Below are 27,972 nucleotides of genomic sequence, written 5' to 3'. Positions count from 1 at the left end.
TATGATATATATTTATCTTAAAATCGGTTTATATTTCTTAAGCTAAAAACATTTACGCATGCAGTCCACCTGAGTGGACATGTGGAAAAACTCCTTGAAAAATGTTTAAAAAATTATTTTACTCTCAAGCAACCTTTTTTCATGCCTAAAGAGGAATAAAACAGTTTAGAAAATAATTCTGAGGTCGTAATAATTCATGCATGAAAGGATTAAAGTAAATGTAGAAATGACTGTAGTGTGGTGCCGACAGTGTGCAGTGCGGTCTTTTTGACAGTAGATGGCAGCACTGTTGTTCTCTCCCAGTTTGGAGGCAAACCTCAGTTTCCTCCTGCTTCCAGGTGCTGCAGCTGAGCCCTTCCGCTCTCCGTACAGGAATGTGAAGACTGCATTACGTCAGTTATCCTGCCAGCGGCAAGAAAGCAGCAGCAGTGTCGTCCAGAAGGAGTGTGTGGTTCCTTTTTTCCTGCGGAGAATTAAAGGGATTTGTGCTTCTTTTCCTGAGGTATTCAGAGTTGAGAATCCTGGTTGAACGACGGGGAGGAATGAGACTCTGAAGCGGCGCATCACAGCTCCCCTGCTCCAGTATGAAAAGTTTGTAAAAGGATTTGAATAACCACGACACTCAGAAAGTAGATGGAGGAACCAGGAGGTAAGAAATGTCTCAGGTTGTAACTTTATACTGAGGAAAGGTTACAGTGTTTCCGTTTTGCAGTGTTGTATCCTCATGGTTTTACACGGTGGGTTGATTCAGTGTTGCAAGTTTAAAGCTCAGTTTCTGTGCAGTTTCACTGTAACGTCGAGCATACCTGTTGTCTATTCATTTGCTCTCAGATAATTAGTTTCACCCTTTTACCCAGACTTTTAAGCATACAGTGCTTCTCCAGTTTAAGCTTAGATTTTGTCCTTTCTCACAGGTACAGTTACTTGTTACTGTGCGGGATGTGGAGGAGAAATCCAGGACTCGTTTCACACGAAAGTCCTTCAGGACACCTGGCACAACGCCTGCTTTCAGTAAGTGTTCCAGTTTATGATTTTAAACACGCCTGCAAGTACTCTGTATACTGTAATGAGCTCGCCTTTGTCAGCCACAGTTTGATAAGTGAATGCTTTGTGTTCATAGAAAGAAGTGGGGGAACATTTTGCACTGACATGGACACAATTGTTGTTTTCTGTTGGTCAACATGCTGGCTGCTTTCTCTCTTTGGGTGTACTTCACGGCCTTGTGGATAATCCCAGAAGCTTCTGTCTTGTAGCCTCAACATGGGCCTCCTAGATCTGTTTTTTTAACAATTCACCATTGTTGTGTGCCTCTCTGCACAAAATGCACCATGTAGGATGTTCAGTTATTGTCACAGCTGACAGACCTCTGCACGGGGACAGTCCAGGTTCTTGTATACAGATTGGTCAGTGAAATGGTCCTGCTGTCCCTGCAGGACTTTGCCCATGCAGGCTCTCCACCTCTGCTCTGAGGCTTAATGATTGCCACACTGGAGCTGATGTGAACTCTCTGGTTTTCACAGGTCACTGCCCCGTAGTCAGATAGCTCTGTGTGAGGCAGTGAACCTGTGGCTGGATGCTGACATACTGTACATGATCTCTATCACTCACAGGGTTTTTCCCTGCTTTAACTCTTGGTGTCATGTGAGATAAAACAGATCAGATGACAGTTGTGGGTCAAACTGTAGCTAGCAAAAATTGTCATGTGAGGTTTGAACTGACAGCAGGATCACAGCTGCATTTACAATGGAAAAAGTTTAGTAGTCACCATGCCTAACTTGACACTAACATTATAAAACAGATTATTACTGTTTTTCTCGGTCACTGTGGTACTTAACTGTCCCCCCACCTTTAAAAATACATATACATAATTTCCCCTCTTACCTGCTTGATGACAATGATTGAAACAAAATTACACATGACTATATGTTGGAGATTGTTTGCTAGAGATTGTTCAAGATTCACATTTACACCCTTACTGTTTGTACTGTCATTTGTTGACAGGTCATGTCATTGTGACACAGATAAGATTAAGACTTATACAGCACTACACAGCACAAAGGAAGATATAATAAATGGAAATATAAACATAGGAAACACTCCATAGACAGAGCTGTACATACAGCGCTGAACCTGTGGGCTGTTTCAGAGAACTGGTTGACACATGCCCCCTCAGTAAAGTATTCCTTTATTCCTCCCTTGAGGGGAAATTCAGTTTCACTCTGATGTTATTTTACAGATAACACACACAGGCCCGAAATACAGACTCAAGTACAAACTGGACCTTGACACATGTATTAAAGAAGAGATGTCAGAGCAAAGGGGACTGCCCATGGCCAGGCACCCTGAATATGGGGGTTTGGTGCCTTGCTCAGGAGCATTAACTGGCACCTCTCAGGCTACCAGTCCACACTCTGTGTTTGGTCCATACAGGGACTTGAACTAGTGACTGTCCAGTTCCCAAGCCAAGTCCCCACAGACCCACGAACAAATGGTAGAGGTTTTGACAGGTCAGACTATTCAACAGAGAAGCAGTATGATACATTTTCATCAACATGACATAATCGAGTGGTGATGTAGGAGACAGTGGACAATTGTGAAGAATTATTTGCATGAGGGTGCCAGATTTGTTAAAACGAATGAGAAACTGAAGGAAAAAAGAGAGTGCTGCACTGGGTCAAGATACTAGGTGTTGGTGACAGTAAAAAAATCAGGTACTTTTTATTTCATGTATTTTGAGTCATGACCATATCACATGATATGGAGGACAAACATTACATACAATAACAAAGCAATGTCACACAGTGTAGCTAAAGTACAACCAACGTTACTTAAACAAAGGCACCTAGTTTACAAAGTACTTTTGGCTTATCTGATTGTAATAACAAAATAAATGTAAACATGGATGGATAGTTTGAATAATACTTTGGCAAATACCTTTCTCTGTAAGTCATTCAGCTTACATTCAGACATTCAGACAAAATATAATACTCATCTCCCACGTGATTATCATCACAGAGGTTGCAGATCCTCTGGTGTCTGTGCAGCCCTTTATATCTTATCTATATCTTATATTATTGATATCTTCTATTATCTGCAGTGACTTCAGGAATTATGGTGTTATTTACGCTAGAATTCAAGGACAGGGCAAGTAGTCACGAAGTAAAAAACAACTGTCCAGCTTGCTTAATGTAGAAATCCATTATATAGGTCGTCAGTCTGAAAAGCATCCAAGGCACTGTGATTGGATGTAAATTATTGATCATCTATGTAATAATAAACAATTCTTACTTATATTCAGAATGCCTTGGATGCTTTTCAGACTGACAGCCTATACCATGGATTTCTACATGAAGTAAGCTGCACAGTCACTGAGAGAGAAAGTGCTTTATGTTGTGCACACGTGACCAGAAGATGTTTAGGTTGAACAAGTAGTTTTGAGAATTTCAATTCTGATTTGAGAGAAGTACCAAAGTGACTAAGAAAGACTGTAAGCACTGGGTTTCTGTGAATGTGCCTGATTGGAGCACAGCACAAGCCACATACTGTGTAGAGTATATCCAAAAATCCTTTGGTTTTTATGACTGGAGTCTGGCTCTGGATGACTGCTGGCAAGTCCAAAAAGCCTTAAGAATAGAATAAATTTAATGCTGCTGACGGTGTTGTCTGTTTCGGACAACTGGAATAGCTCTCTTTTAAGATTGTAGCCAGTATCCAGCAGCACGCTGTCCTTACATAACCTGGAATTTCACTTTTTCCAAACACTGACTCCCCAATAACACATGCAGCTCCCCGTGTCATCTCGGAGGCTACGTTTCTGACACAGCTGTGTTACTGACCATCCTTTTGTTCTTTTATCCTCCATCACGTTTTTGGGCATCCTCCTTATCGCTGCATCTCCGTCTGAATCGTCTTCAGTTACAGTTAAAACTTGCAGATATTAGATTTTGTTGCGTGTCTGTGGGAAGCCAGACTGCAGTGTTGTCAGTCATCGTAATGTGCTGCAGTTTGTCTCTCTGAGGTTTGGATTTAAAATTGCGTTTTTCCTTACAAGGGCTAACATATCTCCACGCTGCAGTAATTAGTCTAATGCCCGCACACAATTATGCTTAATGACCTAAATCTCTGAACTTGTTAATAAAATTGCACAGCAAAATAAGATAAAATGTCCTTGTTGGTGTAATACCCCCCTGTGGTGCTCCTATTGTCTATTGTCCACATGTTGCCACACTCCCCTCCATGTACCTCCACCTTGTGTTACATTCTTACAAGCTGACGTCACTCTTGTTCCAGTAAACCTGGCGATGTTATTGAGGCCTATAGGTAGCGACATGTTCCTCTCAGCTGCTGTGCTCTGCATTCCTAGACGGCGATTCAGAGATGTGAGTCCGCTGTCCCAGACGCTGACTGCAGAATCCTTTGTTTTTCTTGCCAAAGAGAGCTGGATATTTCCAATCTGTATACATGACTAGAAGTGTATAGAGCTGCAGATATTATCATACTTGGCCACGAGAAGAACATTGTATTTCTTGTCTTCTCTCTCTCTTTTCTTTTTTTAAGAATACAGGATTGAGTGATATTTCGTCCTCTGGACATATGGTATCCTCATTTCATTTTTTTGTAGTAAAATATGACATTGCAAATGCACAACAAATTTGTTTGGACATACATTATATGTCAGCCCCATGATAGTCTGTGGACCTGTCCATGGTGTACCCTCCCTCTCGCCCAGTGTCAGAAAATGCATGAATAAATGAAAAGATATAATCTAAATTCACATAGGCTTTTTGAGAAACTTAATATTGTTCTTGATATACTTCCTTTATGTTATGGAGGAACAATTGTCGCTCTCCACTCCTTGGAAAGAGGCTGTTGTGAGGAACATTAGGAGGCACAGCAGTCACACACCCAAAGATAAGGGCTCATTATAAGGGAAACACTCCCTCATCAGGTCTGCAAGGACACAATTTAAAGGGTAACTTTAACTCTATTTGGCCCTATGTTCTCTTGTTTTGTGTCTTAATGACTAATGGAGGATACATTTTTAATTTGGTCCAGTATAGAGATAGGGCTGCAGTGTTCCATTTGGGGCATGTATGCACCATCAATTTACATCCACTAAAAGTCTTTGTTTTTGCCACTGACAGGCTCAGTTTATTAATTGTGTCTAACAACATTATAGGGTCCCTACAGAGATAGACATTTTTGTTAAAGAGTAAGATCCGTTTTGTTAAACTGAAACAGCCCCAAAATCACTCTCGGTAAACACACCAGACTCATTTTGAATAAACATTAATTTTAGCATAAATGGAGCCAGCATATTTTCACATCTAACAGGATGGATTAAAGGTTTATCTCAATCAAACTCAAGCTAGTTCGTTGGAGGAGTGGAAAGATGAACCAAGATGGCTTTTATGATTTTTATTTTGCATCTGTAAATTTTGAATAATGTGTGTGATAATGATGATGAAATTACTGTTTATTTTAAATGGACACTGGTGTGGTGATGGTGATTTGGGGCTGTTTCTGGTTCAACAAAAAGGATCTTGTGCTTTAACAAAAGATCTATGTCTGTAGGGATCCTTGGCATAAAGCTGTGATACACGTACAATCTGGCAAACACAAGCACTGTTAGTTGACGTAAACTGATTGTGTGAACATGCCCTGAGTGTTTACATTGCAGCCTTGTTCGTCACTGCCGGCTCAGGCCCCCTTGCTCAATCTTGGACCAATGTCAAAAAGTGTTGTTCACATACGTCACTGGGACACAAAAACCAGGGTGTCTGAGTCATTAAAAAGTCTTAAAATGTCTTAAATTCAACAATAAGGCCTTAAAAGCCATTAAATTGTCTTAAATTTGAATTTGTGAGGTCTCAACTGCTACAAACATTTTATTTAATTTCATTTATCCATTTTTTTATTTCTTTATGTGAAAATGAGTGAAACCTTTCTATGTAAAAGTCCACATTTCCAATGTTACAAATCTTTAAAAACTATAATACTGTCATTTTACTTTATACCTGCACTTACCTGTTGGCAAAATGTCGATTGACTGAACTCAATCTAATAACCATATTCCCACATAACACTTACCTCTGCACATGACTTCATATTTAAGTCAAAGTAAAAGATCATTTGTCCAAAATTCTGTCCTAAATTTTGTTAAAAGGTGTCTTGAGCTTTTTTTTTTTTTTTTTTTAAAAAAAAGCATTAAATTTAACTGCCTGATACCTGTGGAAACAGGGTCTCAGTTGAAAAATACTAAGTTAAGGTCTCTCCACTTCATACTCCACCAAAAGAATTGACTCCAGCAGGAATGTGGATTTAAGGAAATGACTAATGTTTACTTTGTAGTGTTTGTGCAGGCAGGACCATTGCATTGTTCCTTGAAGAACCACCTGAGCGTGCCCGCCCCCCATTCACCACCAGTCCGTCTAGAGGGAAGTCAGGTGTTTTTATAAGAAGCCTTACATCACTTCATCTTGATATCTTAAGGGTCATAATGGGCAATAATTACAGTTTAGCAGCTGGTTTTGTTCAGGAATGCTTTTTGTTGAGAGGAACTTGGACCAGGTGGGAATTTTTGTTTTTCCTTTTGCCACACCTGGACAGATTATGAACGCCATACCAGTTTAAATACTGCACTTTTCACAAGTCCTTCTATTCTTTTATCTGATTTGACCAAATGGGCGCATTGGTCACAGGTGCCCTGAGATAGTCTGGTGACCTTTCCAGGGTGTACCCCGCCTCTCGCCAAATGTCAGCTGGGATAGGCTCCTGCGACCCCTAACAGGATAAGCGGTTATGGAGAATGAGTGACTGAATGCATGAATGAATGGGTGCATTGGTATCAGGTAATACTGGTGATACTGATCCTGCCAGTATTGTTAATGTATGCTGCAGCTTGATCACTACTGAATGTATGAGGCAGCTGCCGATGTCAGTATTTGAGTTAAAATGAAATAACAATATAATGGCCATTATGCACTATTAACACAATATAGACCTGCCAGTGCTGTCAGGTGGACAAACTGTATAACGGCTGGCTTCTCCACTCATAAACCTATATATTCCATATCACATATTCGCTTAGCTGCTGTCTGCACCATTAAGTGTATGCAGAGGAATGCCTTATCAACTTGACTGCTGCTTTTGAGCCTGGACAGCCACAAATCCTGCATGCAGTATATATGCAGTATATATGTATGCACTCATCACTCACACACAAATCCTATTGTCTCATGTATGTATATAGTGCTCATTCCATTCTCTCATATCCCATACGTCATTCCTTTTTCTCATTTCATGTGTGTAGTACTGTAGGATAAACTTGTCACTTTATTAAACACACAATCCTCAATTCCATATGTCTATATAGTGCTATATTTTTATGTAATATGTTTTATTGCTGAGCCGACCACTTTTCTCGTCCAATACATTACATTGTACCGCTGACCCTGTGTGAACCTATATATGACTAATAAAGTAAATTGAGGCTAATGGTCACACTTTTTCTAAATAACTGCCAAAACATATTTTGGAAATACGGTAATTTCGTGCTATTTATTAGCTGGCATATACACCAAAAAAATAATTAATATGTGATAAGGTAATTTTCAAAACCATTAGTTTGGCTGTACTTATTTTAGAATTTCACAAAGCCTTATAAATGGTGTGGTTTTTAAACTTTTTGTGCCCAAGGCACAAGGAGTGATCTATCGTCCCATTCTTGGCTTTCTCCTTTTAATTGTTATTATCCCTCACACTGGCTGCCAATCAGGACTTTTGATGTGTAACACACTTATAATTCCCATGCGCGAACAGCGACAATAGGGGGTTAAAGCTCCATTATTTGATGACCCAACAATCAAGTATCTTTCTCCAGAGTTACATGCAGCACCTTGACAAAGTTTCGTAAACAGAATTTGTGTAATTCTGCATCCAGACACACAAACAACAGACAAACACACATAGATCAGATAATTGGCCTTTAGTGCAGCTGTGGCCACAGCAGCTTTGCTACCATTACTCATGCAGTCTTTACCTCAGCAAACTTTCAGCTCTGCCTCCCCTCATCATGTCAGAGCGTGATGACTCAGGCAGGAGTCATTATTACGCTGACCTTGTGCTCATTCTTAATATTTGTTGCTTTCATCTCAGGAGAACAGACTGTTGGCTTAAATTAACAAAGATGTTATTTAATAAAAAGACAATGTGTGCTCCCCCCTCTCTCCAATTTTCTCTCCACAAGAGGCACAAACATGTGGTCTTCCCCCCGTAAGACGGCTTCCTCTTAACTAATGCCAGAAAACCTGAAAAAATCTGCATTCTTTGCCAGAGTCAATAAGCCTGGATCAACTATACCTGCAGTGCAGAGAGCAACGTGATGCATGAGGCACAGCTGAGAGCTGCTGCCAGCACTGCACCAAAAGACTAAAAAACACATTCCTGCTTAAAGTAATATTCTGACTTGTCATTTAAACTTATGATGTAAATAGCCCTGAATTAGAAATAGTTGTTAATCAGGAAGTCAGTAGTGTCAGTTGCAAGTTTATTATTGTTGTCAGTCCTGTAGCAACCTGTGTTGCATCACACCTGCTGTGTTACTTTTGTTTTTAAGCTTAGACATACGTCATTTACTGTGATTCATTTGTCTGCTCTTCACTACCTAAAGTCTTCCTGAGCATCCTCACTCAAATTACGCAGAAAGGTTGAGAAACAGACTGCAGACATTTCAGTAATCTAATCTCCTACAGAGCAGATCATCCTTTATTCTCTTGGCAGTCCAACCTGCTGCTGCCACCATTTTGCATAACCAGAGCAGCTTGTTTCAAGGAGCGCTCAGAGCTTTCAGGTGCTATCCAGTCAGCTGGCAACTTTAGCATTCCTCACTCTGAACGTTATGTCCCAGTGTCACGGCCAAAAATGTCCCGTTAATTTGCCAAGTATCTTCTCCGGTGACAGCTTGAATCAATCAGTACTATTTTGCAATAAAATGGAATTAAGTATGTCAACTTCTGAGTATTAACCTCTTCTGAACTATTATTTTTGCAGCATAATTAGACAGCAAATAGTGACTGAAGGTTACATCACGTGATCAGTGTCCCTGACTGAACCCAGGATGTTAGTTATATACAGTACAGGCCAAAAGTTTGGACACACCTTCTCATTCAATGCGTTTTCTTTATTTTCATGACTATTTACATTGTAGATTCTCACTGAAGGCATCAAAACTATGAATGAACACATGTGGAGTTATGTACTTAACAAAAAAAGGTGAAATAACTGAAAACATGTTTTATATTCTAGTTTCTTCAAAATAGCCACCCTTTGCTCTGATTACTGCTTTGCACACTCTTGGCATTCTCTCCATGAGCTTCAAGAGGTAGTCACCTGAAATGGTTTCCACTTCACAGGTGTGCCTTATCAGGGTTAATTAGTGGAATTTCCTGCTTTATCAATGGGGTTGGGACCATCAGTTGTGTTGTGCAGAAGTCAGGTTAATACACAGCCGACAGCCCTATTGGACAACTGTTAAAATTCATATTATGGCAAGAACCAATCAGCTAACTAAAGAAAAACGAGTGGCCATCATTACTTTAAGAAATGAAGGTCAGTCAGTTCGGAAAATTGCAAAAACTTTAAATGTCTCCCCAAGTGGAGTCGCAAAAACCATCAAGCGCTACAACGAAACTGGCACACATGAGGACCGACCCAGGAAAGGAAGACCAAGAGTCACCTCTGCTTCTGAGGATAAGTTTATCCGAGTCACCAGCCTCAGAAATCGCAAGTTAACAGCAGCTCAGATCAGAGACCAGATGAATGCCATACAGAGTTCTAGCAGCAGACCCATCTCTAGAACAACTGTTAAGAGGAGACTGCGCGAATCAGGCCTTCATGGTCAAATAGCTGCTAGGAAACCACTGCTAAGGAGAGGCAACAAGCAGAAGAGATTTGTTTGGGCCAAGAAACACAAGGAATGGACATTAGACCAGTGGAAATCTGTGCTTTGGTCTGATGAGTCCAAATTTGAGATCTTTGGTTCCAACCGCCGTGTCTTTGTGAGACGCAGAAAAGGTGAACGGATGGATTCCACATGCCTGGTTCCCACTGTGAAGCATGGAGGAGGAGGTGTGATGGTGTGGGGGTGTTTTGCTGGTGACACTGTTGGGGATTTATTCAAAATTGAAGGCACACTGAACCAGCATGGCTACCACAGCATCCTGCAGCGACATGCCATCCCATCCGGTTTGCGTTTAGTTGGACGATCATTTATTTTTCAACAGGACAATGACCCCAAACACACCTCCAGGCTGTGTAAGGGCTATTTGACCAAGAAGGAGAGTGATGGAGTGCTGCGGCAGATGACCTGGCCTCCACAGTCACCGGACCTGAACCCAATCGAGATGGTTTGGGGTGAGCTGGACCGCAGAGTGAAGGCAAAGGGGCCAACAAGTGCTAAACACCTCTGGGAACTCCTTCAAGACTGTTGGAAAACCATTTCAGGTGACTACCTCTTGAAGCTCATGGAGAGAATGCCAAGAGTGTGCAAAGCAGTAATCAGAGCAAAGGGTGGCTATTTTGAAGAAACTAGAATATAAAACATGTTTTCAGTTATTTCACCTTTTTTTGTTAAGTACATAACTCCACATGTGTTCATTCATAGTTTTGATGCCTTCAGTGAGAATCTACAATGTAAATAGTCATGAAAATAAAGAAAACGCATTGAATGAGAAGGTGTGTCCAAACTTTTGGCCTGCACTGTAGTTAACACCTTTGACCACAAGACTGTAAGGATGCTTTGTTATTATTTACTTTGACTGAGATAAAGAAAATGCACAATGAGAAGTCTGTGAAGTAACTGCAAGCAAAAACTGCACAATAAGCAACCAGATGATCTGAGGACTTTAGCCTCTTTAAACAAGCTATATGTTGTTGTCAAAGTTCTAGTGCAGTTCCCCTTAAACAACTGAATCCTATTAAAGTGCTGGAAATTGCCTAAAGTGTTTGGCAGCCTTATTGGTACTGTGCACAGGATATTCAAACATTTCAGTCGCATCCATCATCTGTAAAGGCTCGCAGGTTTCTCCTTGCTATGGATCAACTCTTTGTTTCTTACGCCGTAAAACTGCAAAAAGAACAGTGCACATGCAAGACCCAGCACATCTCAGGAACGAGGTATTTACTGTGCCCTCCACCTTGTTAAACCCAGAGGAAAGTACATGCTGTCATCGATGGGAACATGCCCCCAGCTAATGTTCCTGTCCCGTCCAGACTGTTGAATGCGTTGTTTTCAGCAGTGTGATTTATGGTTTCTCCACCGGCTCTCTTTTACAGTTTAACACCATTCACCGGTATGTAACGTATGTAACATGAGGAATGGCTTTTGAAAAAATGCACAGATAGGTTACTAGGTTTGGGTGATAGTTCAAATATTTAACTCTTAGCAAGATGCAAATGTTCCTTTTCCTGACTTATAGTGCTGAAACAAGTTAAATTCATTATTTATTTTCTATTAGTGAATTGAAAAAGAAATAATTTGTGTTTTATTTGGACCTGAAATTTATCATTTAAGTCAAAACGCTAAACATTCCTTGGTTACAGCTTCTCAGATTTGCTGCTCTGTGATTTATTTCATCATAAACTATACATTAATTGTTCCACTGTCTTGTTTTTACATGCAAGTTGATTTCGTTAACCTACACAGGAAACAGTGGAGACACAGAGTACTTGTTTGTGCTTCATGAGGATCTTTTCAGGCATCAACCACATACCTTAAATTATCAACAGGTCTTTGAAATAATACGCCGGGCTTTTGAGTCTTTGCAGTCCCCCCTTGAAGGTGATTGCTTTACATCTGGAAAAAGCCCCTGCTGAAAGCCCTCATCTCTTCATTCTTCTCTGTTCATCCACTTTGTTCTGTTCAAACATAACCAAGACTGTTTTTGTCCTCTCAGGTGCTCCGTGTGCTGTGACCACCTGACTAACTGGTACTATGAGAAGGAGGGCAAGCTGTACTGTCGCAAACACTACTGGGAGCAGTTTGGAGAGCTCTGTCATGGCTGCTCTCTGCTCATGACTGGACCTGCCATGGTAAGTCTACTGAAGTTTGTAAGGGTTAAAGCAACTATCTCTTGGTCCAAAACATTAATCAACATAACATTTTCTAAAAATAATTTTGTCTGAACCAAAACCTAATTACCTTTAATTGAGATTAAAGGGGAACTCCCCTTATTTTACATGTCAGTCTGTGAAAACAGTTGTATAATAACATCTGTAAATTTTTGGCTACATATTTACAACAAAAAGTCTTGAGTTACAAACTGACAGTGTGGCACATGAAAGATGTGGGTATTTACCAGGCAGCAAGGACTTAACAAATATACTAATATCTTTGACTACATTCAGTATCTTCAATTAGGACCATTTGTCTCTCACAAGTCTCCCAACTTTATGAAGGTGCAATACCAAATGGCTGAATTACTCTTATAATGCTAATGTGGCATGCTAACTTCCTCTGACATCATCCTCACTGTAAACTTTAAAGGAATACTCAATGTTTCTGGTGAACGCACAATCCAAAAATGGGGGTAATTCTTGATAAGTTGAAGTTATAGGGGTCAGTGTCCGCGAGGTCACTCACAGGGCTCATTTATACGCAATGTTAGATACATATATGGACATGGACGAAGCCTTCGGTCCGTACTCTGTGTTCATTTCATCTGTATTTGTGCACGTTTTTTGAAAGCTTACAGATATAGATGAAGCAGAGCAATGCCACCGGAGACTGTGGAGGTGGTATAGTTTAAGGGAAACACAACCATAGGAGACGACGAAGACATTTAAAAATTTGCAGAACAGAACAAATCAATAATACAGTGAAAAGAATTCTCCATCCACATATCAGGACATATTTAAGGTTTCCCACTGATCTGTGATTGAAACATCTGCTGCCTCAAATAGATTTTAGAGATAGTTTTTGGAGCTTGACCATTCATTAGGATTGCTATTGGAATATATAAACTGTTCAGTTATTTATAGCACCACACTGTCGGAGTGCAGGGCACACTCAAGATGGAGCAGCAGAACATAAGGCACATTGAAAGTGAAAGTTAACTATTCATTGCGCTGGGTGGGTTTACATTCACTCGCAACAGCTGCTCCTCCCATCCATTGATCTGATCTGATCAGCTCTGAACGGACTGACAGATCAATTACCCACCCTGGAAAGAAGAACTCCTAGAGAGCTGTGTGGGCGCTGCGTTCACAGACCCACAAATACCTCTGAATTTACAGACGGGACACCAAGTGATACAAAGGGACACACAGGCATTTAAAATTAGAAAAGAGTTTGCTGTTGTTGTGCGTGTGAGAAAAACAGTTTTCCTGCCAAATTCAGCGTAACACAGGGTGTGCACTTACAAAAAGGGTCATTTTGTTTTGGGTGAAGTTTTCCTTAAAGCTGTTTTTCTGCCCCACTAGTAGAGATCTAAAAAAGCCAGACTTGTGAAGTTTCCTTCTATTTCCTTCGTTTTCTTTCTGCTGTACAATGAGCATGACAACCTTTGAGGCTGTTAGCGTTCGCTGGCATGTGATTGCGTGAGGCTTCAGTCTAATAAAGCCCAACACTGGGTCAAAACCCATTAGTCAGTTGCTACATGCGATTGCCAGGCTTTTAAAGTCTGCTCTGCCACGATCGTATAACAACAATTGCCAACAATTTCCTCCTCTACTTAAATAATACCAGCATGCCCACAGAGCGTGTCAGTGCTCTCTGTGTTCCAGCTTCTCCCCACTGCTTCACATCAATACTTACACACATGAAAAGGCGGAGGGGTTGTTTTTTTGGCCATTATTACATTTACAGATGAGTGAAACTTTACATCGGCGGTCACTGCTGAACGTAGCAGACTGGGCTCTGGACCACACTTGTTCCCTCTTTGTACAGAAGATCTCCGTGGGTCACTTCCTCAAGTACACGGAGGATCTAGTGGGAACAGGCTAGAACATGAGGTGGTTTTGGAGCCCATCATGTTCAGTCCTCTGTGGTGAGGTGGCTCTGTAGATATTACCCACAGTCCACCACTCATGTCATTATCTGTACTGATGGGTTTCATAGAGCAAGTATCTGTTCTTAAAGTAAGACTAAGGCTGCATTCAGACTGAAGATTTGTTTCTGAAATCAGATCTTAAGGACAGACTGTAATTGTTAAGCAATCAGATCGTGTGTCCAGACATCACCAGCCTATCTGCCTGGGTTGCTGTGGTAACGGCATAGGCATCAGTAACTATGTAGCTGTGTTATAGATGCATATCGACTGAGTATTTGAAACTCATTTTCCACAGTGTCAATGCACCGGGACTCGCTGTGCTTTCTTGCTGTCTCTTGTTAATGTTTACTTCAGTCAGTCTGTTGTTCTCCGTTGTGCTCAGCACTTCCGTCACTCTGGATCTGACGTTGCCGTTGTGTCTTGTCTGGCAAGAGCTGCAAAAGACACTCTAAAATCCAATTTGAGCATCCAGAGCAGCCTGACTGAGACCAATGTGTAGAAAAATCCGATTGGAATAGCATTTCAAACCACCTCCAAATGACGTATGAATCCATTTTGCACAAATTGCATTTCATGTGGGTTTTTTGCTGCCCAGACCTTCTAAAATAAATCTGAATATTCCAAAAAACAGATTTGGGCTGGCAATCTGATCAAAGCCTATATAAAACAACACATTCTTCCCTCTACAAATAAAAGTCTGATTGCTAAGCAAGAGACGTCTGACGTTTCTTCAGAAACTGGGAAAGCCAGATTCAGTCAGGAGTCGAGGCCAGTGCACCTTGGAACTATATTTTATAATTTAACAATTATACACTAAGTCAAGGTAAATAAAAAGTAACCAAGAACTAACAGTAAAAGTCAAATCTGGCACCAGCAAAAGTGGCGCATGTCGAAGTTAATCCAAATGTCAGCCAGAGTTGATTTAGTATCTACAAGCTGAAACATGAAATTCAGGTGGCAGCAGCTCTTGCCGGTCACAACCGGGGTCACTTGTCCAACATCGAGCCAGACTGAAGTTTTTCTTTCTGCCACCAAGCAACAAACACAATGAACTCTTCTATTTAGTATTGGCATCCTGCTTCATCAGCCAGTGAAGCCAAGTGTTTTTGGCAGAGCTGATTTGGCACTGCAGTCCCTCGGCCAGAAAGAGAATCATTGTGGGCCATCAGCAAAGGAGGGTCATGCAGAGCTGATGCTGCTCGTTAGGCATTCAAGTCCATGAGTTTTGTTTTGTCCTGGTTTTAATTATTTGTTAGTTTATTGATTGATTGAAGATGGTCGTTGTATTTTAAGGCACTTTTTCTGACGAGCATTTCATGAAATTTATCTGCTTTGCTGGCCAAGGTTTGTACCTTCATCAAAATGAGACCTTCTTAACTGTTAGTCACTTTGATCTTGTTTTGCCAAGTTTGCCGAGCTCTGTGTTGCTGTTGAAGCCCGAGGCAGGTTGTGACTGCAGTTTGTGGCGGTGGTTCTGCTCTTGGCTCGAAGGCAGGGAGTTACAGACAGACTCCTGAGATGTCACAATGATTTGGCTGACATCACTCTAATCTGTCTGTAGCAACAGGGACTCCTTTCCCAGCACTGACTCAGAGCTGTGGCTAATGTGGGAAAAAATAGTGGTTTCAACTTTCAGCATGCTTTAATTGCAGAAAAGGAAACAGTGATCCTATAGCTGTGACCCAAATCCATACAACATGCTCATTCTACACAGGTTTTGAGTGTGTTGTGGTTTCCAACAAACCAAATAAAGTATACACAAAACAGTCAGTATGACATGTAAAGAACACTTTTATGTGAACTGCATAAGGAAATGGAGGAACTTCTCACGGCTATGAAAAATTAAAACACATTATGAATGGTTTTGAAACACTTTCAAGAACATTGCAGGAAACAGAAGTAACTCTTTTTTAAACAAAATTTATTTGGCAGTGACATTATGAAGTTGCTGTTGATTTGAAATCCAACAGTACATGTACCGTAGCATGTACTGTATGAAATGGTTGAGTATGCTAATTGCTATTGTAGGCCTGTCGTGATACTTACGTTATCAACTATCGTACGACATAAAGATTTGACCTTGATCATTTTGACGAACTTGATATTGCCCATTGTGTTAACATGTGGATTTCTTAACATAAGAATGTCACCAATATTTTTTGCCAACATGATGCCAAAATAAAAATCAGGGTCTTCACCACCATTACTTTGACAAAGTGAATGTCCCTTTTTTTCTCCAACTCCGCCCACTTGTAAGAGTCTTCACTCCAAAGACGACACAGTGTAGCTTACCGGTAGCCTGTGGCTGCACATTTGGAGTGACAGTCCTGACAGTCGTTTGCTTGCCAACTCCTGGCGACGAGCAGGAAAGTCTGTCGTTTTTAGTTTTACACTCCAACAACTTCATCATCTGCTCCGTAAATGCTCCAGCAGACTGCCTGGCTCCCAGGCCATTGACACCACCCCTGGGAGTCGATTGCAGCACACCTGCCAGATGATGGAGGTTACTGCAGTGGTACTGGAGCATAACTAACCTCGTCTAGAGGCATCACTTGGTTTGTTACCATAATTTTATATATATTTATTGTTTATATTAACAAGTGTGAATTGCTTTTTTTAAAGCCTTATTTTGTTTTTCATGTTCCAGTTACAGTGTGTGAATATCCTTAAGAATTAAAAGTTCATCGCTCTTTATAAGGTCGTACTCGCATTATAATATCAGTGGTATAAAATGGAATCAAAATGACGTTGATGATGTTATATTATTTGTTGCAGTTATTTCTGGGACAATATATTGTCCAACAAAAATAGTCATCGTGACAGGCCTAGTTTTAACTGTGAATACTGTGTATCATAAAGATTATACTAACATTATGTTGCATAATATTCATGATGGGACACATCCTGTGTTTCAGAATAATTCCTAACCTCTCTGTAATTATGCATTTTTACCAGCTTCTGTTTTTCCTGCCTCACTTTCTCTCTATGTCACTGAGGTACATGTGTAGATTTTCCCCTGAGCCACATCTAAAATGTAGGTATAACACTTAGATCTCATGATTAAACCTGAAATCAACATTTTCTGTCCTGAGGTATGTGCATAATTAGTACCCGAGTACCTGGTTGCTGAGAGGCGGACACATTATGTCACGTTGCGTGAGAGAGAAGTTAAAAGCCAGATGAAATGGGAGTGTAATCTAAATCTCAGAAAGGGAAATCAGGCGGTGTTAATGAGAGAGAAAGCACGTGAATGTGAGCTGGTCTGAGGGAGTTGAAAGTGTCAGAGACTTGTGGCTCAGACCTGTAGAGGGAGGTGACATCATAGCGGATTCCAGACAGCGTGAGAGTAAAGCAGGTGTTGCGGCCGTGTCAGCGCTCACAGTGGGAGGAGGGCAGAAAGCAGCACACTCATCTCTGACGAGCACAGCAAAGCAGCAGCCTCACAGTCAGCATTTCACTTCTTTCTGCTTGGAGTCAACATTTTGAAGATCGGTGCGTTTTTGTTTGTGGTTCCCAGGTGGCCGGAGAACACAAGTACCACCCAGAGTGCTTTGTGTGTCTGAGCTGCAAGGTGGTGATTGAGGACAGGGATACCTACGCTTTAGTTGAACGATCCAAACTCTACTGGTAAGTCATCTGCACTGTTCTGTTTTAAAGCTTTATGCAACGTGGACTTCAGAAGGAGTTGGGAACACATGCAGCTGGCAGTTATTGCTGAGGCTTAACATCCATCTCATATTTATGCTAATTATATAGTGTAGAAGTAAAGGTTGTGAGTAATTGTGGAAGTAATACTGTTTCTGTATTTGAACACAACATGCTTTTATAGAGTTCTGGTTAGTGCTTGTTACAGGAACCATATTGTTTTGTGGAGGAATGAATGGCGTTTGTTCTTCATAGTAACTTCTTCCCTGTTCTTACATGAAGCGTGCATTTTTTTCAGTATACATGTGAGTTTATTATTCAAAGATGGCTTTGGAAAATAACAGTGTCCTCAAGTTAATGTTTAATCATTCGTTAACTATTATTTCTTGACTCTATGCATCACTGAGCAGTAACTTAACAACAAGCATATGTCCACTCATGTAGTGATTCACCCCCTTTTCCTGTTGTGTGCAGTGGGAAGTGCTACAAGCAGGTGGTTCTTACACCCATGTTGGAAAAGCGCTCCCACGACTCAATCCTTGACTCCCTGCCCCACACGGTGACCCTCATCTCGATGCCCTCTGCAGCCAACGGCAAGAGGGGCTTCTCTGTCACAGTGTTGAGGGATGTCAATGGATCGGCGACTGTTCAAGTCAAAGAGTAAGTGGGACCTGACAGAGGCTCGTCTCCATACCTAACCTGCTGTTTAACGTGGGCAGCATGAGTAATGAAAAACTGATTATAGGTTTGCTAAATGGCAGGGCACTGATGTGTGTGTGGAAGTGTGTGGAGGCAAGAGACGGCAGTTATTGATAGTTTAATATGATGTCAGAGTGTGACCCATTTCTCCTTAACCCTCTGTCTTTATATCTGTACATTACCTCTATGATGCTAATACTCACGTATAGCTGTTGGCACTGTGTTCTTCCAGAGTCAGAGGGATGCTTATTAGTCCAGAGGTGCGAAATGCCATCCACGTTGGGGACAGGATTCTGGAGATTAACGGCCTTCCTGTTGGGACACTGATGCAGGAGGAGGTGGGTTTGTACCTCTAACACACTTCACTGATTCTCACAGAGTGTTATGCAGTCCGACATTCTTCAAATGAAGCTAATTAGCGTAGCTAATAAGGGCAAGTCCATTCCATGTGTGCAATTTGCAAAGCTATGTTCTTGTTATACAACACATGCAAATGTGAGTTTTGGCATTCCTCACATTCCCCCATCATTTGTACATTCTTCAGCTGGGAGAGGACGGTATGTGGAACGACTGCACTTATAGTAGTGTCCCATCTCAAATGTTGCAGTATAGTTCCTGCGATCAGGTCATGCTTTATAATTAGTTTTGACTGTTGATGTGATTTAAGTCATGTCATGTGAACTAATCTAACTCCTCTGCTCGCCGCGTTTGCATTAGAAGTACAGTCAGTCGCCAGTTTTTTAGGTACACTTAGCTGACAATAATGCAGTCTGCAGAATACAACAGTCATGCAGTAACTCCTCCTGTCGTGACTGTTACAATCTTTTTTTTTACATTACAAGACTGGTCCATAAAAGCAAAAAAAGAGGCACTTCCCTTCCATAAAAAGAGACACATGATCCGATTCATACCCATTATCCCCGGTTCGGAGTTTTGATTATATTTTAGTCCCAGAGATTCCTGCAGTTTCTTTCATTTCTTTATAATCTTTTTTCATTGAAACTTATTTATAGAGGTGTTGATTCAACTATATGATCATTTTGCAGGATGTAGTTTGTGGTGCTGTTAAATCATATCGCCTTATACAGAGAAGTTTTTCTGATATCTTGTTAACCTTACTTATATAAATGAGGGAACCTTTCTGTGTTAGACTGCATTACTTTTAGCTTGGTGAGTGCATATGTAATACTTAAACTAAACTTCTTAGACTTTGAAAGACTGTTTGCTTTAATGAATGCTTCACTCTAATTTGTAATAGAAGTGTGTTTTATCCACATAAAACATGACATACTTTTGAAAGGAATTATTATTGTCCTACCTTATAAACTAATGAATATTAAAATAGAAGAAGAAAGAAAATTCTTAAGTATATTCAGACTTTGGAATTTGGATATAAAAAAATATTTACAATTTTTAATCTAATAAAGCATAAATAAAATAAAACAACACAACGGAAACAATAAATAAAATGCACTCTCAGGCTCTCTTAAGTTGCACTTAAATAAGTATTAAATATTTGGCACATGGGGATACAGAGTCATTCCTCAAAAGACAATACCCTGCCAAACCCTGCTGTTTATTTTGCATCATGATGGCTAAAATAGTGGTGACATTCTTATGTATACAAACACGCATGTAAACTCAAGGGCAATGACCTAGAGAGTTTTTGCTGACCTTGATAAGTCGATAAGTAAGTAAAATCAAATTGTATTGATGATGAGGACTCAGGAGAATCTCAAGAAGAGCCTAATATATATTCTCAAAACCCCATTAACTCTAACTCTCGTTTATTTGTGTAGGTGGATGATCTTATTCACTGCACCAGTCACACGCTGCAGCTGCTCATAGAGTATGACCCAGTCAGGCAGCGTTTAGACCGGCTCAGGCTGGGATCACCAAGAACCCATCTGGGAGTCCCAGCCACCTCACGCATGCGTCTGTCGTCACCTTCTGATGCGGTACTGGAAAGAACCGATGTGGTTGATGAAGGCACACTGAAAAGAAGGTCTTTGAGGTATGTTATAGCAGCCAGTAACCACACAGCTTACATATTGTGGGTCTGTATAGATGAGTGTACATATTTTTTGTCATTTTTAATCAACCCCATACTCCATATTCCAGGCGCAGTAACAGCATATGTAAGTCACCTGGGCCAAATTCTCCTAAAGAGACGGTTTTCATTACAAGAGACATTGGGCGCTCTGAGTCCTTGAGATCCTCCAGTAGCTGCTCTCATCGCATCTTCCGGCCATGTGACCTCATCCACGGAGAAATCTTAGGAAAAGGCTTCTTCGGACAGGCCATCAAGGTCAGCCTCCTGATTCCATCAAATCTCCACCATCTCACATATTTGATTTGTCATGCAAAGGGCTTCAAGCAGTAAAAATGCTGCTTTTGTCCCACTAACAGGTGACTCATAAAGCCACAGGAGAGGTGATGGTGATGAAGGAGCTGATCCGTTGTGATGAGGAGACCCAGAAGACTTTCCTAAAGGAGGTTGGTAATCTGCAGCAGGAGGCCTGCGCTTTCTCACAGACAAAACAGAATCCTCTGGCTCTGCATGGAGCTGTGATTTATTGTACTCACAACTGAAAGCATGCCACATGTGGGAGCTGGTGTTCTGTACCTCTTTGTGCCTTGTTGTTTGGAGGGTTTTGCTCCAGGCTTGCACGAAAGCAGTCTGATTTTTATGGTATTTTTTCTTCATGGATTACATTTGTGGAAACTGATTAGATATTATCACCTTGCAGTCGTAAAAGTAGACATCTTCTGACCTCTGCCTGTGTTTCTGCCTGATTTATAGGTCAAAGTGATGCGATGCCTTGAACATCCCCATGTCTTGAAGTTCATCGGTGTGCTCTACAAGGATAAGAGGCTCAATCTGATAACAGAATATATCGAGGGAGGCACTCTGAAGGATTTCATCAGAGACACGGTGAGTTAAACCAGTCGATTCATTAAACCTTCTTCCTCTCCTCCTCCACAGTAGAGCACAAAACACCCCTCAGTGGCCACAGTGAGATCTGTGTGCAGCTCAGAGTCATGTGGGAGGGGGCTGACCTGAAGTAAACTCTGCACTGGTGGGGGGCTCTTGGTTCTTTAGTGGCCCGGCTGGCATGTCAACAGGCCAAGACCTGGAATGCGACAAGCTGTAGAAAGTGTTTCCAGGTGAAATTTAAAGGGGACCCCTCCTCCCACAGCTGACTACCTCAAAGGAGCATTTCAGTTCAGCATATGGCCTGGAGAAGAGAGTGAAGGCTTTTTTGTCTCTAATTATATTTAAACTATGTTCAGGAGGGACAATTTTGAGGTTTAATTGTGTTTACCGTTCCTGTTGAATATTGTTTTCCTGTCTCTACCTTGGTGCAAAAGTCATTTTGTATTGATCCCTGTTATGCATTACGGCCTCTGGAGGAGCTTCTATTCATTTCTCTGTCTTGTTTTTTTTGTCTTTACTTGGGACTAACAGGATCCGTTTCCATGGGAGCAAAGGGTGAGCTTTGCAAAGAGCATCGCTTCTGGCATGGTGAGTTGGCCTCTTGCAAAGGCATTAGTATTAGAGAAATCTCAGGCTGCTATTTCCAGCTGCCCAAATGTGAAAAAATGTGCTCTGTGGCACAGGGAAAGATTAATAATGGCATCAGTCACAGAGGACATTTAAATAGTGCTGAAAAGTTTTACTATATAAACGTGATTTTCACTCTTTCCTGTTTGTTTCAGGCCTACCTCCACTCCATGAGCATCATACACAGAGACCTCAATTCTCACAACTGCCTGGTTAAACTGGTAGGTGACATGGCATCTTACCAGCCATTACATGTCATAGAATCTGAACAGTAGGAACAAAGGGTGTGAACGATTTGTTCTGTTCATGAACCGAGTAAAAGTTGGCATGCGTTCTGTTGTGAGTAGAAGTAGTTCCCAGGCCTGTTATTTGCTGAGACAGTGTGTCTGCATGAGCAAGGCTAGCTGTAAAATATTGTAAGCAAGTTAAGTATGAACTAAAGAGAGTATTGCATTATTTCAGCAGATTCTGATCTAGAGCCTGCAAGAGACTTAACCACACTTATGATTCCTTGATATTAGCATAGTGTTCATTCTTCTTCCATAAGTAACTAAAAATGTTGCCTCAAGTTCAAAATGAACCATTAAGCGTCATCTCTCAACAGGACAACACTGTGGTCGTCGCTGACTTTGGACTGTCCCGACTCATTGTGGAGGACAAAGTTAAGCCTCTGCCCGAAAAACCAACCAATAAGAAGAGGGTGTTCAGACGCATCGACAGAAAGAAGCGGTACACTGTCGTGGGAAACCCTTACTGGATGGCTCCAGAAATGCTAAACGGTGAGCTGCTGACGATAAAAGAATTACCAAACTGATTTACAAAAGATTATTTCCTCTGTGAGTGAGGCAATGAGTGCATTTCCTTTATCCTTTTACTCAATATTATTTCAGGTAAACGCTATGATGAGAAGGTGGACATTTTCTCCTTTGGAATTGTGCTCTGTGAGGTAAGAACATATTTCGTTTTACCCTGATTATCTGCTTTGATTTTTGGATAGCATAGGCTGTGACTGCAATGCTTTTTGTCAGGCGATTCTAAAATCCTGGATGTGAGAGCTTTCAGGAAAACACCAAATTATTGCTGTCAAAGCACAGGGCTGGGTAATGTGGAGAAAATCAGATACAATATTTTTGACCTTGGTCGATTATTGACTTGTTAACTTTCACAAAATATTTACACAATGAGGTTTTTGATAAATGATCATCAGTGATGTGGATACAATGACTAAGTGGGTAAAAACAAATAGAACAGCTAGAACAGTCTGGTAAGTTCAGAAATCTACATCACTTTACTGTAATGCAGCCTTTCAAACCAGGAAAAGGCAACTTCTGGTATTAAGATATCTAAAATCTAGCAGCAAAAACAAAAACACAACTTTAAAACCATTCAAAAGTCATTTAATAAAAGTTAGAGAAAATCCCAAAAGATGAAAACAGACAGCTGCTGGTTTTAGGCTACAATAAAAAGATCCATTTTGAGTTGTTAAAAACGTCCACTGAGTCAGAAAGTCTTATATTTAAAGGCAGTGGTCCTTATTTTTGGTGCGTAGTAGCTGTCAGATCATCATCACAACAAAATCTTGTCAAAACATTAGATCGCCAAGTAACTTTCAAGTCTCAACAGATGTACAATGTAGTTGTATTCTTTAGTAACATGTTGCAGCCTGTGCCTAATTTTTTCACCCTGATATTTCTGAAGTGTTGAGGCTGACCTCCTCCTCCGTCTCCTAATCCAGATCATTGGAAAAGTCTATGCAGACCCCGAGTGCCTCCCCAGGACTCTGGACTTTGGCCTGAATGTTGGCAAGTTTGTGGAGAAGTTCCTCCCTGAAGACTGTCCACCAGCTTTCTTTCCACTGACCGTGGCCTGCTGTGACCTCACACCAGACAACCGGTGAGCACCTGCTGTTTTTGTAACAGGCACTATCTTCATTTATTATGAAAAGCAGTGTCAGAGCGCTGCGTCTAAATAACCCGAACAAGGCCAAATGTAGAGATACGCAACATGTTGTACTGTGCAGCTAAAAAGGGAATAACAGTATTTATCAATCAGTCAAAGAGAAATGTGTCTGCTTTCACGTGGAAAGATATTATCCAGCCAGTTATTTTATCTCAAGAGTCTGCAGAAGCAGCGAGGGAGAAAAACAACTGCCAAAAAAACAGATGCCATCTCAACCTGCCTGTACAAGGGCGTGCCTCTGCTGCCAGATGGCTTCCTCATGTTTTCTCTCAACCTTGTCAGTCTGGTTTTAACCTCAAACCCCTTTGTGTGCCTTCCCTGCTTTTCCTCCTCCTCCCCCCTCCTTTAGTCCACCTTTCCAGAAGCTGGAGGACTGGTTTGATGCTCTGTCCCTCAACCAGGAGCTGGGAATCCCCCTGCCAGCTGAACTGGATGAACTGCATCAGAGCGTGAGTCGACTTCACTGGCCTAAAGACGGCTCACCATCCCAGAGCACAGATCAGCCATCAACGCCAACAGCGGCCTCTCCAGACTCTTCCAGCATGACAGACGGTGGCACCTAGGACCTGTGCTTCTCTTTTATGACCCCTGTGAACTGCTGCACTAATACCGTGGATGAGGAAAAAAAGGGAGGGAAATTGCATTGAACCCGAGCCATATTAAAACTGGATAACCTGAGGTAGCTGGACCAGTCTCCCCGTGTGGGACCTTAACTTTGAGAGTGCCAGTGAACTGCACTGTGGGTGGAAAGACGCATTTCAAAAAGACAAGTGTTAACTTACTAATTATTTTTACCCTACTAAGCCCCCACTTGACACGCAGGGTTGTTTTAATGTTTACTGTGTATAAAGACGATATGCAGCTTTCTTTGGTCATTTCCCCGACATAAGACAGACATCTTTATAAGGTGTAAAACCTCATTGAGTCAGATGTGTCAGCGGTTTTGTTTTTCAGGCTCTGAAGTTGTTGTTTGCTATGTGTGGAATGCACAGATCAGTCCTCGTCCACCAGAGGACTCACTTCACCTCACTGCGGCAGCAGAGAAAACAAAGATGCTGCACAGTCTGGCTGATTGACACGTCTATGTAAACACAGGGCGGTGCTTGGAGAAAAATGGTGTGACTTGAAGCAGCAGTGGACGCAAACCACACTCTGCCCTCAAATAGTTCGTCAGTCTGACATTTGGCACACGGAGAAGAAATAGTTAGATTTTTTTCCATCTAAGCACCACTGATCTAGTTTTTGACGAGATGGTTACAAGTATGCTTCTGTACTTTGTAGTCTGATGATTTTAATTATTTCTTAGAATGATGAACGAACACTACTTTTGTTTCTATCAAACACTTGATGTCTATGTTAAAAACCAGGGCAGAAGCTCTTTTGGAAAGCAGCGCTGTTATTAATAGACATAATCATGCAACAGTTGACCATAGAAAGTTGTTTTGTACAGATGAACTGGATTTTTTTGCCTTAAGCAATGTATATAAATATGTACATATTATGTCTCTAATTTGATATTTTTTTTCTAACAGGAACTCTAGATTTGTAGATTTTTAGACATTTCGTCAATGATGGACGTTTTTGCCTTTTTGCTATCAATATGCAAGGTACTGACGACCAGTTGTAACCACTATTATTATTTATATCCCTGTAGTGTTTAAAAATAAACCCTCCTAAAGTTGGCTTTTTATTGTCATTCTTTAATTTTGCATTTAAGAAAAAGACACTGTGAGGGAATTTCTTAAAATTTGGCACAAACGTTCACTTGGACTCAACAATGAACTGGAACAATGAGTGTGACCTCACAAAATATATTCCTGGCCATAACTCAAGAATTCATATGCTAATTATGACAAAACTTCACACACGTCTAATAGGATAAAATAATGAAGTGATGACACTTAATATCCAAAAGGTCAAAGGTCAACTTCACTGTGACATCATAATGTTCTGCATAAAACACTTTACTTGCCATTATTCAATGGCAAATCTCAGGAACAGAAGGGGAAATATTTGGTCAGATACTGAATTGGTGACACTAGTCTTGAGTGTCCTTCTTGAAACTGTCTGATTGTATAGATCTTCTGTGCTGTCAAGGGAAAGATGGGTGTGAAGCATTGATGTTTTCACAAACATGGATATAAACTCTAAGAGAACTTGAGTGGTGCGCGGAGGCATACAACCACAGGGCAGTAATAGTTATCTACACACAGAGTGGTTCCTCTTTCATGGAGTCTGCCATGTTGTTTCTATAGTCGGCCAGAATGGACAAACCAAACACTGGCTCTACTCAAGGCTGTTCATGTTTTTCACTTCGGCCACCATATTTCTCTGCAACGTCACCCCTAGATGCCACTAAATCCTACACACTGAACTTTTAAAACACACCCAAAGGATTTGGGTTTTTTCTTTTCCCACAAAAAAAAAAAAATCTGTTCACAGCAAAAACAAAATATAAAAAAAGGGAGACACTGAAATTATCATTTTTTTTTTCAGGGAATTAATTGATAAAGGGCTCAGTTTTAATTTTGACAAAAGCTAAATTATTGGCCTTGTTTGTTTCATGAAAATAAATCACAAGGTGTTTATGACGATTACCCAGACAAAAGCAGATTTAAGACTTCACCTCGGTGTGCATTTGCCATTTTTAACGTTTTATAGAGTAAATAATAAGTAGGCTGAGGCCCGTTTTCAAAATTCATATGTTGTTACTATAGTTTAAGACAGTCCAAAATAGATATGAGTGTAGGAGCCATAAATTGATTTAGAAGGGAATGGATAAGTAAGACTGATAAGTCTGAGTTTGTATTTTTGTATTGTTAGATGTTTGGTTAGTGTTTTGGGATATTGTTATTTATCATTACTTTGTGATTGCGGGAGAGTGGGGTCACATGGGATTGGACAGTGACACTCATGATCTATATGAGCATCTCTTCTTCACCTGGATTTTTTGGTTGGAGAGAGAGGGTGAGTGGGTCGCTGTGTTTTTTGTCGACTGCACATCATCTTAATAAAAGTTTGTGCACGCTATAATAAGTTGATTCCTTTTCATTAATATATTTATTTAACCTAATTTTGGATCTCAGTGAATCTTCTGTTGGCCTGTCAAACCAGTTAACCAGGCCCAGCCTCAGCCTCTCAGCAATTTTTAGTTTGTTTCCTGCAGTCGCTACAATGAGTAAACATGAACAACTCTCTCCCTCATCCAAAAATTAGGGAGCAATGTCTCAAATTTGGAGCTGCTCCACAGACAATGAATGGTGAAAGATGTTCTAGATGACACTAAGAGCATCTAGGGGAATGTTCTGAGTACATGGGTACATTTTCTGTTTCAGAGCTGAGAACATTACCATAGAATAAATATGATTTTGGTATCAAAAAAGAAATCTGTGGGTCCATAAAATCAATCTCCCGTTCATTGCCTATGGGGCAAACTTTATACTTGATGACATCACAACTTTTAGACTCACTTTCTGTTGTTGTTTTTTTGGGTTTGAGAGAGAGTAGCTCATGTTCACAAATATTGACTGAACTTTCCTAGGGCGTGGAAATAACGTATTGGAATTCTAAATGTAGGTGGTGTTTCCCTTTAATAACAAAATATTCTATTGATAATTTTACTCATTACTTGCAGCCTTAAAAATTAATGTGAATCTTAAAAAAAAATGAGATTTGTCAAGTGAGGTGTTTGGCTTTAAAGTTAATGTCTCACATCCAATTCAAAATAATTAAAAAATCAAGTGTCACTATCAAAGTGTGAAGAACATCCAGAAATCCAAACACCCACTTTTTTTCTATGAGAGTTTAGATGTTTTTTCAAGCCTCCTCAGATCTTTGTCCTACTTGTGCTTCTTACGTTGTTGTCTTAACCTACTTTCTCAGGTGACTCAACTGATTAAAGAAATGTGTTAAAGAACTGCCAACAGAGGGAGCTGGTGCAAAAAGTTCCTGCTGTGAAAAGCCCTGAATAACAAGTAACACTCCAAGCAACAGTGCTGTATTATGCAGCCCTCCCTCTATAATGTTAAATACACAGACAGATCACATCATAGTGCA

General features: G+C 40.7%; 1 protein-coding gene across 1 annotated transcript; it reads left to right on the top strand.

Moving 5' to 3' along the window:
- The first annotated feature begins 353 nt into the window (after nucleotides 1-353).
- Nucleotides 354-25,599, top strand: limk2 (LIM domain kinase 2). The gene is made up of 16 exons (XM_033620483.2): nucleotides 354-649; nucleotides 915-1,011; nucleotides 11,955-12,090; nucleotides 17,566-17,675; nucleotides 18,168-18,353; nucleotides 18,625-18,730; nucleotides 20,192-20,406; nucleotides 20,514-20,700; nucleotides 20,802-20,888; nucleotides 21,196-21,327; nucleotides 21,862-21,918; nucleotides 22,113-22,178; nucleotides 22,562-22,736; nucleotides 22,848-22,903; nucleotides 23,693-23,850; nucleotides 24,266-25,599. Exons 1-16 carry the CDS (start codon nucleotides 634-636, stop codon nucleotides 24,477-24,479), a joined length of 1,998 nt encoding a protein of 665 aa, XP_033476374.1. The 5' UTR covers nucleotides 354-633; the 3' UTR covers nucleotides 24,480-25,599.
- Nucleotides 25,600-27,972: the final 2,373 nt, after the last annotated feature.

The sequence above is a fragment of the Epinephelus lanceolatus genome, chromosome 9, assembly GCF_041903045.1.
Source record: "Epinephelus lanceolatus isolate andai-2023 chromosome 9, ASM4190304v1, whole genome shotgun sequence".
Classification (NCBI taxonomy): Eukaryota; Metazoa; Chordata; class Actinopteri; order Perciformes; family Serranidae; genus Epinephelus; species Epinephelus lanceolatus.
Note: the sequence above shows the minus strand (reverse complement) of the source record. Positions and strands in the feature narration are given on the sequence as shown.

Excerpts from the sequence above, each read along its gene's own strand:
- limk2 (XM_033620483.2), top strand. Across the intron at positions 18,354-18,624 it reads GCGACTGTTCAAGTCAAAGA|AGTCAGAGGGATGCTTATTA; the intron begins GTAAGTGGGACC and ends GTGTTCTTCCAG. Across the intron at positions 21,919-22,112 it reads AGAGCATCGCTTCTGGCATG|GCCTACCTCCACTCCATGAG; the intron begins GTGAGTTGGCCT and ends TGTTTGTTTCAG.